Source organism: Falco naumanni, chromosome 2, assembly GCF_017639655.2.
Source record: "Falco naumanni isolate bFalNau1 chromosome 2, bFalNau1.pat, whole genome shotgun sequence".
Taxonomy (NCBI): domain Eukaryota; kingdom Metazoa; phylum Chordata; class Aves; order Falconiformes; family Falconidae; genus Falco; species Falco naumanni.
The window spans coordinates 16461619-16476475 of NC_054055.1; the positions used below are offsets into that span (position 1 = coordinate 16461619).

Genomic DNA, 14857 nt, shown 5'->3' on the forward strand with positions numbered 1-14857 from the left:
CGAGGGGCGCGGGGCGGCGCGCACGGGGCCACGCGCGGGTGTGCACGCGGACGTGCGCGCGAGCCCGCGCAGGCCTGCACGGGCCGGCGGAAGGAGGCGGAGGAGCGGGCGGAGGAAGAGGAGGGGGAGGAGGAGGAAGAGGAAGGAGGAGAGGCGGGCCAAGCTCCACCCCTTCTGGCGGCCCAGGCTCGGCCCTCGGCTGGGCCCAGCTCAGCTCGGCTCGGCCCGTCCCGTCCGGCAGGTAAGAGCCGCCGGGCGCGGGCGATGCGGGGCCGAGGCCCCGGCGGGCTCGGGGCCGTGGTGCTGCCGCCCCAGGGCCCGCCTGCAGCCGCGCACCAGCCGCACCGAGGGCCGCAGGGTGACACCGGCGGTCACACCGCACGCACCCACGGGACGGGCTCCCCGACGGGCACGGCCGACAGCGCAGGCAGCGCCGGGCGTGTTGCGCACCCGCGCGCAGCCCTTCTCCCGGGCGCTCCGCAGAAACCCACGCGTGAAACCAAAACGGCGTCTGTACAGCGCGCGTTTACGCGAGGCAGCAGCTCCTGCGAGGTGCAAAACATCCCCCGTGGGAGCCGCAGGCACCGAGGCACCCACGCGTGCAGCAAACGTGTCCTGCGAGTGCAGGGATAGTTGCTATTCCCGCATCTCCCGGTGTGCGGGAGCTGTAGCCTGCCGGTGCGTTAGAGCCCCAGCAAAGTCAGCGGGCCTTGCTAACGCACGGGCTGTGCAGTGGGACACACTGAAATGCTACATTACACGAAGTAAAGCGCTTCCATGCAGAGGGATCTTCCCCAGGTACATGTATGCACGTGAAGACATGTTTATGCAATGTCATACGTAGATACGTATACATGTATATATTTTTAGAGTGGAGTCACATTCCTTCTTAGGCAAATGAAGTCATGCTCCTGTCAAGTCCTCTTGTAATGACACGTTTATGGTTTCCTGTGCCATCTTTAGCTTTTCCTGTACTTGCTGCCTTTTAAATGTGGAATACCAAAACTGTAGATAATGCTTGACAGTTTGCTCTTTATTTCTAAAGTTTTTACAGCTGTTAAAAGATGGGCGATTTTTAAAGTTGTGAACAAAATGCAAATACTGGTCAGGTGCACCAAAATTCCCGGAGAAGTTCCATGAACCAGGGAAGAATGAGGGGGGAAATATAATGGAATAAATGCCTCACAGATTAGTGTCATGAGTCTTCAGATTTCAAGCACTCGTATATTTAGGGGACTGGAGCATCTCTCTTATGAGGACAGGCTGAGGGAGTTGGGCCTGTTTAGCCTGGAGAAGAGAAGACTGAGACGGGACCTTATCAATGTCTTCTAATACCTTGAGGGTGAGTGTCAGGAGGATGGGGCCAGGCTCTTTTCAGTGGTGCCCAGTGACAGCACAAGGGGCAATGGGCACAAACTGCAACGCAGGAAGTTCCATCTGAATACGAGGAAGAACTTTCCTTTGAGGGTGACGGAGCACTGGAAGAGGCTGCCCAGAGAGGCTGTGGAGTCTCCTCTGGAGACGTTCAAAACCCACCTGGATGTGACTCTGTGCAACCTGACCTAGGAGAAGCTGCTTTAGCAGGGGGTTGGACTAGATGATCTCCAGAGGTCCCTTCCAACCCTGACCATTCTGTGCTTTTGAGTCTTGTTTTGAAAGTTTATAGCCTCACGAATACCATGCTGGGATAGATGCCTGTGACAGTTTATCTAAATTTTGATTTGCAAGTGGGGATCTTAGGCATGTGAATCTGTTGCTTATTTTCCAGTCCATGCATTGCAGGCAAATCTTACCTGTGTTTGTTTTTCTGATTTTTTTTTCCTGCAAGCTTTTTTCATCATTCAAGAATAATAAAAATACCATCATTGGTGTTTCTATTAGATGATTCTGGCAAAATGATACTTAGGTGCATGCTTTCTGAAGGTAACATCAACTCTTTATAAATTTTGTTCCTCTCTCACGACTCTCTGGGTTAAAGCCCTCTCTCTGTTTATTGTAAAATTACTGTTGATTGCTCATTCCGCACAGTAACACCATAAATCTTTTCAAAAGAGTTTTAAGGACTGGTGTTTAGTGAACTGGAATAAAATCTTTCTAATGTAACTAGAAGCATCAGACTGATAGAGGTAACTTGTTTTTTCTTATTCCCTGCTCCCTCAGAATGACTGCCTTTTGCACAATGAAACTTTTATGTCAAGCAACTAGAAATCAGAAGAGATATGCAGAAAGATTATTTGGTACTTTTCTGACACAAACACTGCAAAAGAGGGTATTTTCTCCATTCTGGATGGTGGTACCTGACCCTAGAAAGTCAACTGTGTTTGGACTTCCTCAACCATTTTGTACAGCTGAAAAATCTCACATGGAAACAAAAAAGAAAACAGCATTTGGAAGTGTTGGGCGAAGAATTCCCTATCGGATTTTGCATGTCATCAACCAGGATGGAGAGAGCTTGGGAAATATGCACCGAGCAGAAGCACTCAAACTTATGGATCAACATGACCTGAAACTAGTTCTTCTTCATGAGAATGCAGAACCTCCTGTATACAGACTAATGACTGGGCAGCAGATTCACGAAGAACAGCTTAAACGTGCAAAGAAAAAAAAAAATTCAAACCCAGGTACGTTCATTGTTGACACTACAACACTGAGCGCTTTGAAAAATGCTGCATTAAAAGTGGTTCCAGCAGATGAATCCTCTTACTTGCATTTGTGTAAATCCAAAGCAATGTCACTGCAGTCCAGGCTATTAAGGATTTGCAGTGGTAAAAATAAAATTTTGGATTAGTCTAGTCTTCCAGAGAAGCCTTCTATTGCCTTCTCAGGATTTACTATTTTGGCATCTGCTGGCTTTTTTTTTTTTTTTTAATATACATATATATATACGTGAATATAACTAGATGCTGGTACACTGAATTTCTGTTCTATTACAAAGGCATAAAGCAACAGGCAGTTTTTACAAACTGAGCAGCAGATACATCAATACAATTACATAATTTTGTCACCAGTAGTCAATGAAACATTCTCTTCCTGGCTTGCTGCTAGGAAGACCAAAGTCTGGAGCCCTTTCTTCTGCTGACTAAGAGAACAACTTTTTCAATATTGAATGCTTTTTTAGTGTTTTTTCTTAAGTCAGCCCTGCTCCAGCAGTTAACAAACTGAGTTTGACAGAGAGGTTTTAAAAAAGGCATCTGACCTTGTATCCTCTTTCCTTATCCTCGCACTAACGAAAGTATCTGTGCTTTGGGTAGAGTTTTGATTTAGAGGACAGCACTATCATGGTAGTGAGTTTTTCTGTTCCAAGCAACTACAAAAAGATTATGCAAATAGTAACTACTTTAGAGAATCTTTAAGGAGGAAGAGACCACAAATTTTTCAAATATATTACAAGGCATTGTACTTCCAGTTCAATATTGTACTTCACCAGTCAAGAAAATGGGCTCAAGATGAAGAGCTATCTAACTTCAGATCTTCTGCATTTAGCTATACTACGCACAGAACGTAGGAATTTACACACTAAGTCTCCAATTCCAGACGCAATGCTTACCTGTTTATCTTTGTTAGACCTGCACTGTGGGTGGTATGAACAAAACTGTAACTAAAATAAAAACACTTTCTTCTGAGCATGAAGAGACTTCCCTGTGTGCCTCAAGCATGCAACTCAGTCTCCCAATTAGGTCAGCAAGTGTGAGATACCAAGTAGCCACCTTCTAAGGTGAGTGTAGTGCATGCTGAGATGAGACGGGATGCTTTGTGTATGGGAAGGCAGCATGGGGAAGGGTGTTAAGTAGACAAAGCACCATAAGCTGTCGGAAGAAAGCAAGTAACACAGGTTTGTCAGATGTTAAGCCAACAGTTCTAGTTCTGTTTTAAACAGGGGTGGTTCAGAAGGAGTTATCCTTTTCTTCAGCTATTGCCAAGAATGACTTAGAGACCAAGACAAAACAAATAACACAGTGGATTGAAAAGAAATACCATGTTAAAGTTACCATCCGGCAAGCAAAAGATAGCAATACAGACATGGTAAGTGGACTCCTGAAGGTTGGACCAATCAATTTCATTATCTAGCTTTACTTAATGTTAACTTCCGCCGTTCAGTACTGCCATAGTCTTTTAATATATCATGTACTGCTAAAATTAAGTGAAGGTCTAGGTCCTGTGAAGGTAGCAGTTGCCTCACCTTAAGCTGCATCTGTTCAAACACCACTGTTCTAGAAAAGTAGTGCCGTGGAGACAATTCAAATACGATGCTTTCTTAAGAACTAAGAAAAGTTGTAATACTGACGTTGACAGTGAAGTCTGAGCACTTCCTACTCCTTTGCAGCAACCACCTTATTAACTGGGCTGGTGAAATTTTCCTGTCTATGCCTTAAGCCAGTTCACCCACAGAAAAGTTTAATGGTATGGTTTAAAAAAAATTGTGCTGTATTTTAGTTGGTTTATTTGAATAACCTAACTGTTCTTCTGAATATCCATTTGTGCAACTGGGGCTAAAGTTAGTAAGACTAGAAGACTGGAAAAGTAAACATCTATAAAAATGTTAGGGAGCTGGTGGCAACTTGCTCACCGATATAAATGCAGGGCCTTGAGACTTGTCATTGCATAGATGTCTTTCTTTATAAAGATTCCGTGTAAGCAATTTTTCCCCCCCTTTTAATGTGTGTAGTGAATTAGGTTTCCTTCGTTCTCTCTACAAGTTGCTGGAAAAAATTGTGTTATCACTTCATCCAAAAGGAACAAAACTTTTTATAGGAAGCTGGTTGAATTCACAGGGAAAGAGTAGCAGGAGGAAGAACTGGCTATGGGAGGGAGCAGGACATTTCATGACACAGTCCAGATTTAGGTTGTCCTTAAATTTAAAAGCTTAATCACGAGCTTAAGTGTTCAGCTTGTTATATGAAGGCAGTGCACCACTCAGTTCAATATTACCACATTCTGCTATAACCTTAGAACAATACTGCCCTTAAGAGGGAAGCCCTGTAATAATATGCCTGAATCTAGTGGGAGAGGAGGGTGGAGACGAGAGTCAGATGCAGTCCGCTTTCACAGACACCTTTAAACAGCAAAACGAGGCAAGTCAGAAATTCAACCCAAGTGCTAGGAAATGGCTGAATCCCTCTGGTGGCTTTCCTAAACCTGCCTATGAGTAAAGAACAAATGGTTAGGAGAGGACAAACTGAACTGCTTAAAGCAGCTAGCTTGTTTCAACTAATAGCTAAACCTGTGCCGTTAGAAAAATATTTCAGGCTGTTCTCTACATGTGTTTGTGCATTTAGTCCTATTTTTCTCCTTTGTTTTAGTTCATGCTTTTTGATAAGATTTTGGAGACTGTGTCGGAGAAAGCCACCTATCTTTCCAAGCCAAAAGTTACTAGAGAAGGAGTTAGTACCTGTATTTTCAGACATATGTCTGACAAAGAGTTGAAAGTATACCGGAAGATGGAAGACCAGAAAAACAGTACAGTAAAGAAAGATGAAAATGAAGATTTGAAGTCAAATGAGTTGCATCTGTGACTTTATGAAAAGGTGTAAACAACATTAACTTTATTGTTTATAGTTTTGTGGTTGTTTTTTTATTTTTAAATAAATTACTGTTGAGCTTTGCGCTGGTCATTCCATGAAGAATGTTGTCTCCATTAACCTTTACTGCAGAGTCAGAATTTCAACAGCTGGTATTTCATTTTCCATGGGTTTATCCATTGTCTTGCTTTCTGTCACAACTGCATCCTTTCCTGGCTGTGTTTTAGGAGGAATGTAGCCACTCAGGCGAGAGGCTAAGCTCCTCTTAGGATAAGAACGCTTTGCCTGGCAGAAATAAATCCAGAATTAGCAACTTAACATATCTATGGAGCAAAGACTACTAATGTGGTGAGGAAAGAAGAAATCAATGAATAGGCCAGCACTGCATTATTTAAAGGAGCTTCAGAAATCAAGAATCTTCCAAATTAAGTGGATCACTGGCCTTTTTCTGACTTTAAGTCACATTCTAAAACACATAATGTTTACCCTCCTCTGAAGTGACAGGGTATGGTTGAGAAGACTTTTTCAAGAGTATTAACTTACTTTCAAGTTCAGCTTTCTCTTTTCAGGATCATGTACAACCGCATGCCTTGCTAGGCTCTGCTACAGTTACAAAGGGCAGGGGAAAAAAAAAAGTTACATTTATTCTTTCAGATTATGTGATTTAGATTTGAAGAGTTTAAAAAATATATACCTTCATTGCAAACACTCTTCCACAGTCTGGATAATCACAAGAGAATGGTTTTTTCTCCTCATGAAAAGAGAGGATATGGCTTTGAAGATTAAATACAGTTGTGTAAGTTCTCCCACATCCTTCTCTTGGGCATCGGCAGACTTCCCTCTCCACAGCATGTGTTTTTTGATGCTGCTTGAGGTAATCTTTCCGTTTAAAGGTTTTGTGACACTCACTGCAAACTATTGACTCTGAGTGGGAGACAGACAGGCAGAGTATAAGTTAACAGCTGCTTACAGCTCAGAATCAAACCCTAGTAGTCCTCTAGAACAATGCTAAAATCCACACGAAATGCAAGCAACTCAGAGACTGGAAGAGATTAATGCAGCATGAATTATCCAGATCTGAAATCCTGTGTTATACAGTTTTCCATCAACAGGATCACAAAGCAAAGTTAGTATACTGAGCAGCACTTTCATCAGTTAAAGGTCTAGCCAGAGTGACAACCATTTTACTGATAAAGTGTTAGTAAACAAGTTTGTCTAGGCACAACAAGTTGAAGAAATGAGTTCAGCAAGGACTCCTCTTCAAAATAGCAGTTTTTTCCTATCTATCAAAAGTTAAGTTCTGTTTACTAAAGCATTTGGAGTTTACCTGTATGACTTTCTCTATTATGTTTCAGAAGCTCTGTCCAAGTTTTTCCAGTGTATGAGCAGTTTTCTTTCTTGCATGCATAGCCTGTTGGACAGGACAGATGTTTACAATTGCAAAGGTTCTGACAAACATGGTCCAGTTTTACATGGGGTAACTCCACTTCTGGAGTTTGAAAATAAAAAGGCAGTATTCCTCCTCTCCTGCCATACTGCATGATGATGAGACAAGCAGCAATGAACACAAATCAGAACATGAGAAAATCCTAACAGGTTTAACGAGGAAACCTCGTATCACTGACACAAGTTGTCCAGAGGGGCTGTGGAATCCCTAACCCTGGAAACATTCAAAACTTCATGTAGGCCTCAGCAACCTGGTTTGACTCTGCCTTAAGCAGAGGAGCAGGGATCTGGATCAGATCACTTTCAGAGGTCCTTTCTAGCCTGAATGATTTTATGAAACTCTCTCCTTGCTTCAGTAAAGCTACTTCCTCACTTTCATTCAAATAGATGCAAATAACTGGTAACATGTTATTTCTGTGTAAATATTTGTATCACATATTAAAAACAAACAAAAAACCCCAAAAAAGATCTTGACCATACAGTGGTATTCCAGAGTCTAAAGAGACTCTACCATTCTATCAAGCAGACAGGATAGTTTTTAAATGAGCCACAGAAAGGCAACACTATTTAAATCCTAGGACTGGAAAGGTCAAACAACTACGAACAAGTTCATGTCTTAAAAACGGAACATAATATGAATCACAGCTTTTTGGATACTCTTCCTAGTCCCTTGGGTTTGTTTTTTTTTTTCTAACACTGGGAAGCAGGTTAGCTGTCAATAGTACTGGAAGAATGGATAGGAGTATAGCAGGATTAGCTCAAACATAGCTCAAACCCCCTGATGATTCCACTCACATACCTTTATACACAGGTACATTAATAACTTTAAAAATGCAAGTCTACATGTTTTGCAAAGGCTCCATAGGAAATTTGTGGCAGAACTGGCAACTGATCCTAACCTCTAGAGGTGTAAGCTAGTGCCTTAACCATTAGCCCTTGCCCAGAAGGCCAATTATTGACAAGGAAGCACATTTAAAAAAGTGACTGGAGGAATCCCAAACTCTGTTCAGCCTGCCACAAGTACACTGTAAGTGAAGACTGCAATGCCTTGCAACTGTATCTCATTTGACTATTCAAAACCCCTGTTCTCTTTTTAATCTCTCTGGATCACTAAGCCCAGAATACTTTCATGGTTGTCATACTCCCTGTACTGGAAGAAGTCCTTTTTGCTTGCTAAAACATAAATGAAGCAAGAAAAACCGTATTACCTTCATGTGTCTTCTCATGCCGCTTTAGTCGACTTGGAGTAGAAAAGCACTTTCCACATCCTTCATTATTACATCTAGGTATAAAACCCACTAGTTTAATTTCTTTCACTGCATCCACTTGTATTTTGTTCTTTCAGTCAAGAACAATTAAGGTGGACAAAATAATCCAAGTTTCCCCATGCCTAGAGATCTGTTGTGCCGCCCTCCGCCCCACCTTGTAAAAGTAAATTCCATAATGTGTTTATAATACAGGACTCTGCTCCCCTCGTGAGTTAAAACTATAATTTCCACATCTACAGCAAGTTAAGATTTAGCTAAAGAATCAAGCCCCATATCATCCCTACACAGCAGGCTCTTCAAACATAAAACAGAAAGTGGAGGGGTTTAAGTGGCTTGTACAGATCTATCAGCCAGAGCAGCAGCAGCAGAGCACTGACAGTGTTTTTGTGCCTGCTACCCAGCCATACTAGTGCACTGAAGCAGAACACTCCTGTTAAGTGTGTTCCACCTGTAAGAAATAAGACTGAACTTCGCGTTCATCAGACCTATACTGATGTGTCATGTAAATAACAAGAGTTGCAAGGCACAGCTTCTCAGACTGCTGTCCAAGCCTCTACCTTTTTTAAGCTACTGCTCACTTCAGTGTTAGCCAAGCCACTGCTTTTTAGTGGAAAACAGAGGTAGCCGCATTTTTCATTACCATGCAAGCTCCTATGCCTGTATTTCAGAGTGTGTGAACTAAAAAATTGGGGGTGTGTGGTGTGTTTATTTTTCCTGTGAAACTGTAATAAACCTTAAGAAAAAGTCTGGAATGCTCAAGTTCCAGAGCACCAAGATTGTTGCTCAAAACAGGCTACTGAGCAAAGGACTAGTACAAGAAATGTACTTGCGGCCATGGCTACAGATTAATTAATTTTATTTTTTTAAAATGCCACATCAATCAAAAGGTTGAGAAAAGGCACCTTTTCTCATCTGCAGTGTTTAAATGGAATTGTTAAAAGTTCATTATTAAAATTATCCACCTACTTGAAGGGAGGTTCATTGGTGTGGTGACACTGATGAACTTTAAGTTGTTGATGTTTCCTGAAAGACTTGTTACAGCCTTCAAAGTCGCACTATTTAGGAAATTAAGTTATCATTAGAGGCCAAATAATGACAGCCCAGTTGACACGTGTTTGCTGAAATCCCAGCCACAGTATTTGAACTCACACAAGTACAGCGTAACAACAAGTTTAAGTATTTCACTAGATATAAAAAAAGAGCTTGTTTAGCTTCCACTTTACAGTATCAAAGAGAATTACTCACCACATACTGCTTCTGCTGATTTTGATGCTTGCGCTCAGTGTGCTTCTTTAAGTTTGATTTTGTTCCAAATTTCTGATTGCATCCATCAGCTGTGCACCTGCAAATGAACTGCATTTTTTATTATCAGTGACTTGTTTCACTGGCAGATACAGAAATCATTGCACAAGAGGAATACATGAGGAATAACTGAAACTCACAACCCAAATATAAAAATTTGCTTTAAAGACACAAAAAAGCCAGAGGCTAAGTTACAATCAAAAGCCACATGAAAACACAGCATAAGAGATTTTCAATAAAACACACAGGAATTCCCAGCTCCTAATCCATGACATGCAGCTATTAAGGGCTTAGTAACAGGAGATAACTGCCCATCCTTCTTTTAACTCTGCATTCTAGGGAGAGATCTGCCCCTTCCTTTAAGCATCTATAACGGATCACTGCCAGACAGGAGTTTTAGGCTCAGGAGATTCCCCACGTCTCGCAGGCTGTTACAGCACTACACATGATACCAGAACCAGGCTTGCAGCTCCGTACCACCCTCACATCGGTTGTAACTCCCCTGCATCTCCATGAGGACAAGCGTAACCCACTTGAAGAAGTTCGGCCTTACTCGAACGGCTTTTCCCCGGTGTGCGTAAGAAGGTGTCGAGCGCGGTGGAAATCTCTGGTGAAACCTTTACCACAGCCATCGTAATCGCAGACATACGGCCTCTGGAAGGGAGAGGGCTGCTCTGAGGCGGTGACAGCCGCCGGGGCCGGGCTGTTTCCAGGAGGCTGCCTCCCTTCAGCAGGCCGCCCCGGCGGCGGGACTGCAGGCACAACCCACCGACCCCCACGGCGCGACGGCCGCCGTCATGAGGCGACGCCGGGCACCCGAGCCCCCCGAGGGGGCCAGCGCCGGCAGGGGCCCCGGGCGAGCTCCGGCCCCGAGACGCGCAGGCCGCCCCCCGCCCCTCGCCTCAGTCACCCCCCCCCCCATCCCCCACCCCCTGCCGACGGGACCCCGAGCGGCAGCCCGGCGCCTCAGCCCGCCGCCGGCGGCCCAGCTCCGGCCGGGCTCACCTCGCCCGTGTGCCGGCAGAGGTGGGCGTCCAGCCTCCAGGCCTTGTTGAAGGAGGCGTCGCAGTCGGGGAAGGAGCAGATGAAACGGCAGGCGGGGCGCGCGCTCCCGCTGCTGCCGCCGGCGGCGGGCGGGGACGCGCGCGCAGCACCCCCGCCCTCCTGCGCGCCCCCCGCCGCCCGCTCGCCGGCCATGCGGGAGGGCCCGGCACCGGCTCCCAGCGGGGAACGTCCCCGCCCGAGCCCCGCTCCCGCCTCCCTCCCGCCGGCCGCAGGGCCCAGGGGCGGGCGCTGGGCGGGCGCATGCGCGTGTGGCGGGGCGCCGTCCCGCCGCCCTGCACGCACAGCCAGCGGGGGCCGCGGCCGCCCTTCCGCCCCGGTGCCGCCCGCCCCGCCGCCCGCAGAGGGGCTGTGAGAGGCGCAGAGCGCCAGTTTCCCCGCACCCGAGAGCCTTGTCCCGGGAGCGGCCCAGGCCCCGGCTGCGTTACCTCATGCACCGGAGAGCAGAGCACTCCCGTTGCTGCCCGGTGTGAAGGCCCAAAAGGCCTAACTCTGGGTCCTTCCACAGCACAGCCCTTCTGGGGCTGTAGGGACCTAAGGGCTCAGCTGCTTCCCCAGGGAGCTTTTCCAGGTGCCATGTCATGTCCCAGGCCAAGGTCCTACCCAGCAGTTCTGGTTTGTGTCCCTGCCTTGCCAGAGGAGCGGACGGGACCGCACGGTGCCAGCTGGCCCCTGGCCCAGGCCAGGGCGCTCATGCACCCAGCGTCTTGCTGCATGCTCCCTACCACCTGCCCCGAAGCTCAGGCATCTGCAGCCCAAGCAGAGGTGTCCCTGCTGTCCGGGATCCTGTGGCAGCGGTGGCCTGCCACCCTGGCCTGTGGTCGTGCTGTTCCCCCGGGCTGCCTGAGGTGACAGATAGGGGAAGGGGACATGGGGCTTCACTGAGCTGAGGGGCTATGGTGTCTTGCTCAGCACCTCCCTGGTACCTGACTTGCTGTACTGAGGTATCACATCACCTGCTCTGCTTTGGGCTATTTGAGCTGTCGTCTGAGCTTTATCTTAGGAGATGTTCCCCCTCTGTTGCAATTCTCCACACAAAGTGAAGTGTGAGGGACAGGGAGAGAAAGCTGGAACAGGACTGTGACGAGCAAACCGTCCTGGGGAGAAAAACTTCCTATTCCTCCATCTCTGTTTGTGTTCTGAGAGCTGGAAAAGCCTGAGCAGATGGCGGTGCTTGGGGCAGGCTGGGGAAATGGAGGAGGAAACAGAGGAATAAGGACTAGGAATCAAGTGCGTGGGGACTGGACAGGAGAAGGGACACCTGAAGATGGCAGGAGTGCTGAAGGAAGGGTTACAGAACGGCTGTGCCACAGCATGCTTCAGGGAGGGAAGCTGCTGGCCAGAAGCAGATCCCCATGGCTCTGGGAGATGCCTCTTACCTCACTCAACTGTAGCAGGATTAAGGGGAGGGCTGAATCAATCAGACCCTCATAAAGCAATGGCCAGAAATCGCCTTATTTTTGAAAGGGAAGTCAGTCTGAAAAAATCTCAGCTAATACTAACTAAAACCAAAACACTTAGAAGAAAAAGTTGTTGGGTTTTTTTTTTTCTTTGTCTCAGAATTGCAATAACCCACCCACCTCTGAAACATAAAAAAGAAGACATACATCTTTTTTTGAGACTTTGCATGAGGAAACACAATATTGCCCAAGGCCTCTCTAACACAGGCAAGGAAATAGCATGCAAGGGAGAAAACTTTGGAAAATTTCACTACTGGCTAGACAAGGGACAAATATTAATCATGTAGGCTTTTGCTCTATGCAATGCCAGTTAGAGATTTCAGCAGAGTCCTCTGGGAATTTTAATCCAATATTGGAAATATATAAATAGAGGATGATTCCAGGCCAGAGAGCTCCTCATTGTGTTGTGCAGTTAAAGTCTTCTGAGGTGACTCCAGAGGGAGGATTTTGAAGAGTCCTCTAGTGGAGCTGGAAGGACCAGTGGCATCCCTTTCAGATTTGATCTTACCATTTTGCATTGTGGGAGGTGGAAGGTGAACCTTCTAGCAGGTAAACATGCAATAGAGAAAAATTAAGTCTGAAGATTAATGTTTCCAACACAAGGTCCATACTTCCACTGTTAAATTTTAATAATCTGGAAACTGAAAGGGAGCAAAAAACCAGAAAACTGAGGTAGTTCGTTACCTGAAGGAAAAACCAACACACAGCTCGCTCTGACACACGTAAAAACCCCACAGGGTAGTAAATCCCTCAGAGTCTGATTAAAGCTGTTCCTTAAGTGGGCAGGATCTACCCAGAATTAAGTATCAATCCAGGAAATACTACACATAGTGCTGTGAACACTCATTTCCCTCTGAAGAACTGCTGAGTGAATGGGCCACATATCTTTTTCTACCAAAGGCTGTTTTATTTTCCAGTCCTGTTGTTCTGCTGTAAGCAAAGTCATGCTTACCTTTTCTCCAAGAAAAGTAGTTTCTCTTTATGCAGCACAATTGAACTCCAAAGATCTTATGATTATGAACATTACACAGAAATTATTTCAATGTGTACTGCAGTGCAGATAAATTAAATGTGCTTACAGAGTAGCTGTGGAATTGCAGGAACTATTCCACCACATGAGAGTTTGCAAACTGGAAGTCTACTTTTTCCTTTAGACTTGTGGCAAGCTAAATATTGGCTGTTTGAGGCACCATATCTAAGGTCTTTTGGCTTGGAGCAGTGGAGGCGGTATGCAGAGTGGTTGGGGCTGAAGGATGAGGCTAACTACTATTTATGTGGTTTTACCTGGTCCCTACAAGTTTTGTGACTGTGACTGCAATTGGGGTGTCAGCAATCTTGCAATGACTCTAGACACATGTCAAAAAAAACCCAAACCAAAACAAAAAAAGACTTTCTGCCTTCCAGAGTTAATTGGAGAAATGGTGTTGGGTAGCTCAATAATGTTGGCAGTAGTTGTCAGGAAACTTCCTGCAGTTTGTGGGGAAGTTCTTCTGTTAAGTATGGTGAGCTGTCACATTTAAGGTAGGATGGAAGTGGAATACAGCAAGTAAGTGATTTTTGGCATTTCTTATAAAGGTGAAACTTTGAGGTTTTTGTTAGTAGAAATGTGAAAATATTGCTGTGGTAGATGTGTTGGAAACCTATGATCCATAATCAATCCAATGGATTATGTGATTGTGGAAGCAATAATGTAGTTTTCCACATACAGGTAAGACAATTCATCTTTCTAGGAAGAGACCTGTGTGTGTACCAGCAATATATTAGATCCTCTCTCACAGAGAAAGCAAACATAGCTGAAACCAGCTTTTCCCTGTCTCAGCAATAGATAACTCAAAGCACGAAAACAGCAAAGGTTTTGTGGTAGTTGTTCATTTTTACAGAGTCAAAAAGGGAATATACTATTGTCTGTTTGGTTATTTCCAAGACTGTAAGGGAGGTGCAATACCAATAATTGAAAAGATAAAAATCATGTACTGCACTCAAATGTTTTGATTTCGACAGCGTATTGATATTTTCAATGGGTGATGGTAATGTGAACTCGACATCATTTTGTCTAGAAGTTCATGGAAGTTCAGAACAAGTATTTCCTTCCAGATATTTCCTCAGCTCATATACAGCATACTGTAGGAAAAGACATTGCAGATAATTCGCTATTTGGCCAAAAAAGCTATACAAGGTTTTGGGATTGCAGTTGGTACTCCATTTTGGTGATATGGAATACATAGGAACGTTGAGGCATATCCCCACAGAATGATTATTTCTGTAATATTCAGTTGAAAGGATGTCAAAATATTTTCCAGATGCTGGCACTCCTGGAAGACATCCAGTGCAAATGCCTTCTTGGAACCACTGTGTCCTTCGAGGCTGACAAAGGAGTGCATCTCCTCAATTTTATGCCAGTGCATTAGTTGAAAGGGAGCTTACATGAAAGGTAACCCTTCTTGAAGCTTTCTGGCTTCACGGAGGCAGCATATGGATAATTAGGAGTGATACTGTACAGTAAGTGGTCAGTAAAGCTCACACTTCAGGAACCTGGCATTAGGAAATTATCTACATCCCAACTTAAATTCTAGTCCCTGAAACTTCTTAAAAATTGTTGAATCAACTACTTTTGTCTGTCCAAAGTGCAGCAGTGAAAATAACATTTCTTTGGGTAAGCAGCTTGGGGAAGATTGAAGAAACTTCTTAAATGTTATTTTAACCTGTTTTACAAATTTTTAAAAAATTATTACTTGATCAAAGTGCATTGCAAGGCATCCAAGTTGCTCAGTACCTTTTTAAATAGTAATTTTTAAATTGT

General features: G+C 44.8%; 2 protein-coding genes across 5 annotated transcripts; one reads left to right on the top strand and one right to left on the bottom strand.

Moving 5' to 3' along the window:
• Positions 1-105: 105 nt before the first annotated feature.
• Positions 106-5603, top strand: MTIF3 (mitochondrial translational initiation factor 3). 4 transcript variants are annotated; one of them, XM_040583616.1, is made up of 4 exons: positions 106-241; positions 2161-2621; positions 3878-4023; positions 5301-5603. In XM_040583616.1, the coding sequence occupies exons 2-4, from the start codon at positions 2162-2164 to the stop codon at positions 5511-5513; spliced, it is 819 nt and encodes a 272-aa protein (XP_040439550.1). In that variant the 5' UTR covers positions 106-241; position 2161; the 3' UTR covers positions 5514-5603. The 4 variants fall into 4 exon arrangements, with proteins under 4 accessions (XP_040439550.1, XP_040439553.1, XP_040439551.1 ...); XM_040583619.1 differs by having other exon boundaries at positions 3911-4023; XM_040583617.1 differs by lacking the exon at positions 106-241 and adding an exon at positions 283-798.
• On the bottom strand, positions 5498-10805 carry GTF3A (general transcription factor IIIA). Its single transcript, XM_040583615.1, has 9 exons — positions 10541-10805; positions 10089-10189; positions 9479-9575; positions 9200-9288; positions 8174-8247; positions 6847-6930; positions 6214-6443; positions 6063-6122; positions 5498-5804 (listed from the first exon to the last, which is right to left on the bottom strand). The coding sequence occupies exons 1-9, from the start codon at positions 10730-10732 to the stop codon at positions 5643-5645; spliced, it is 1089 nt and encodes a 362-aa protein (XP_040439549.1). The 5' UTR covers positions 10733-10805; the 3' UTR covers positions 5498-5642.
• Positions 10806-14857: the final 4052 nt, after the last annotated feature.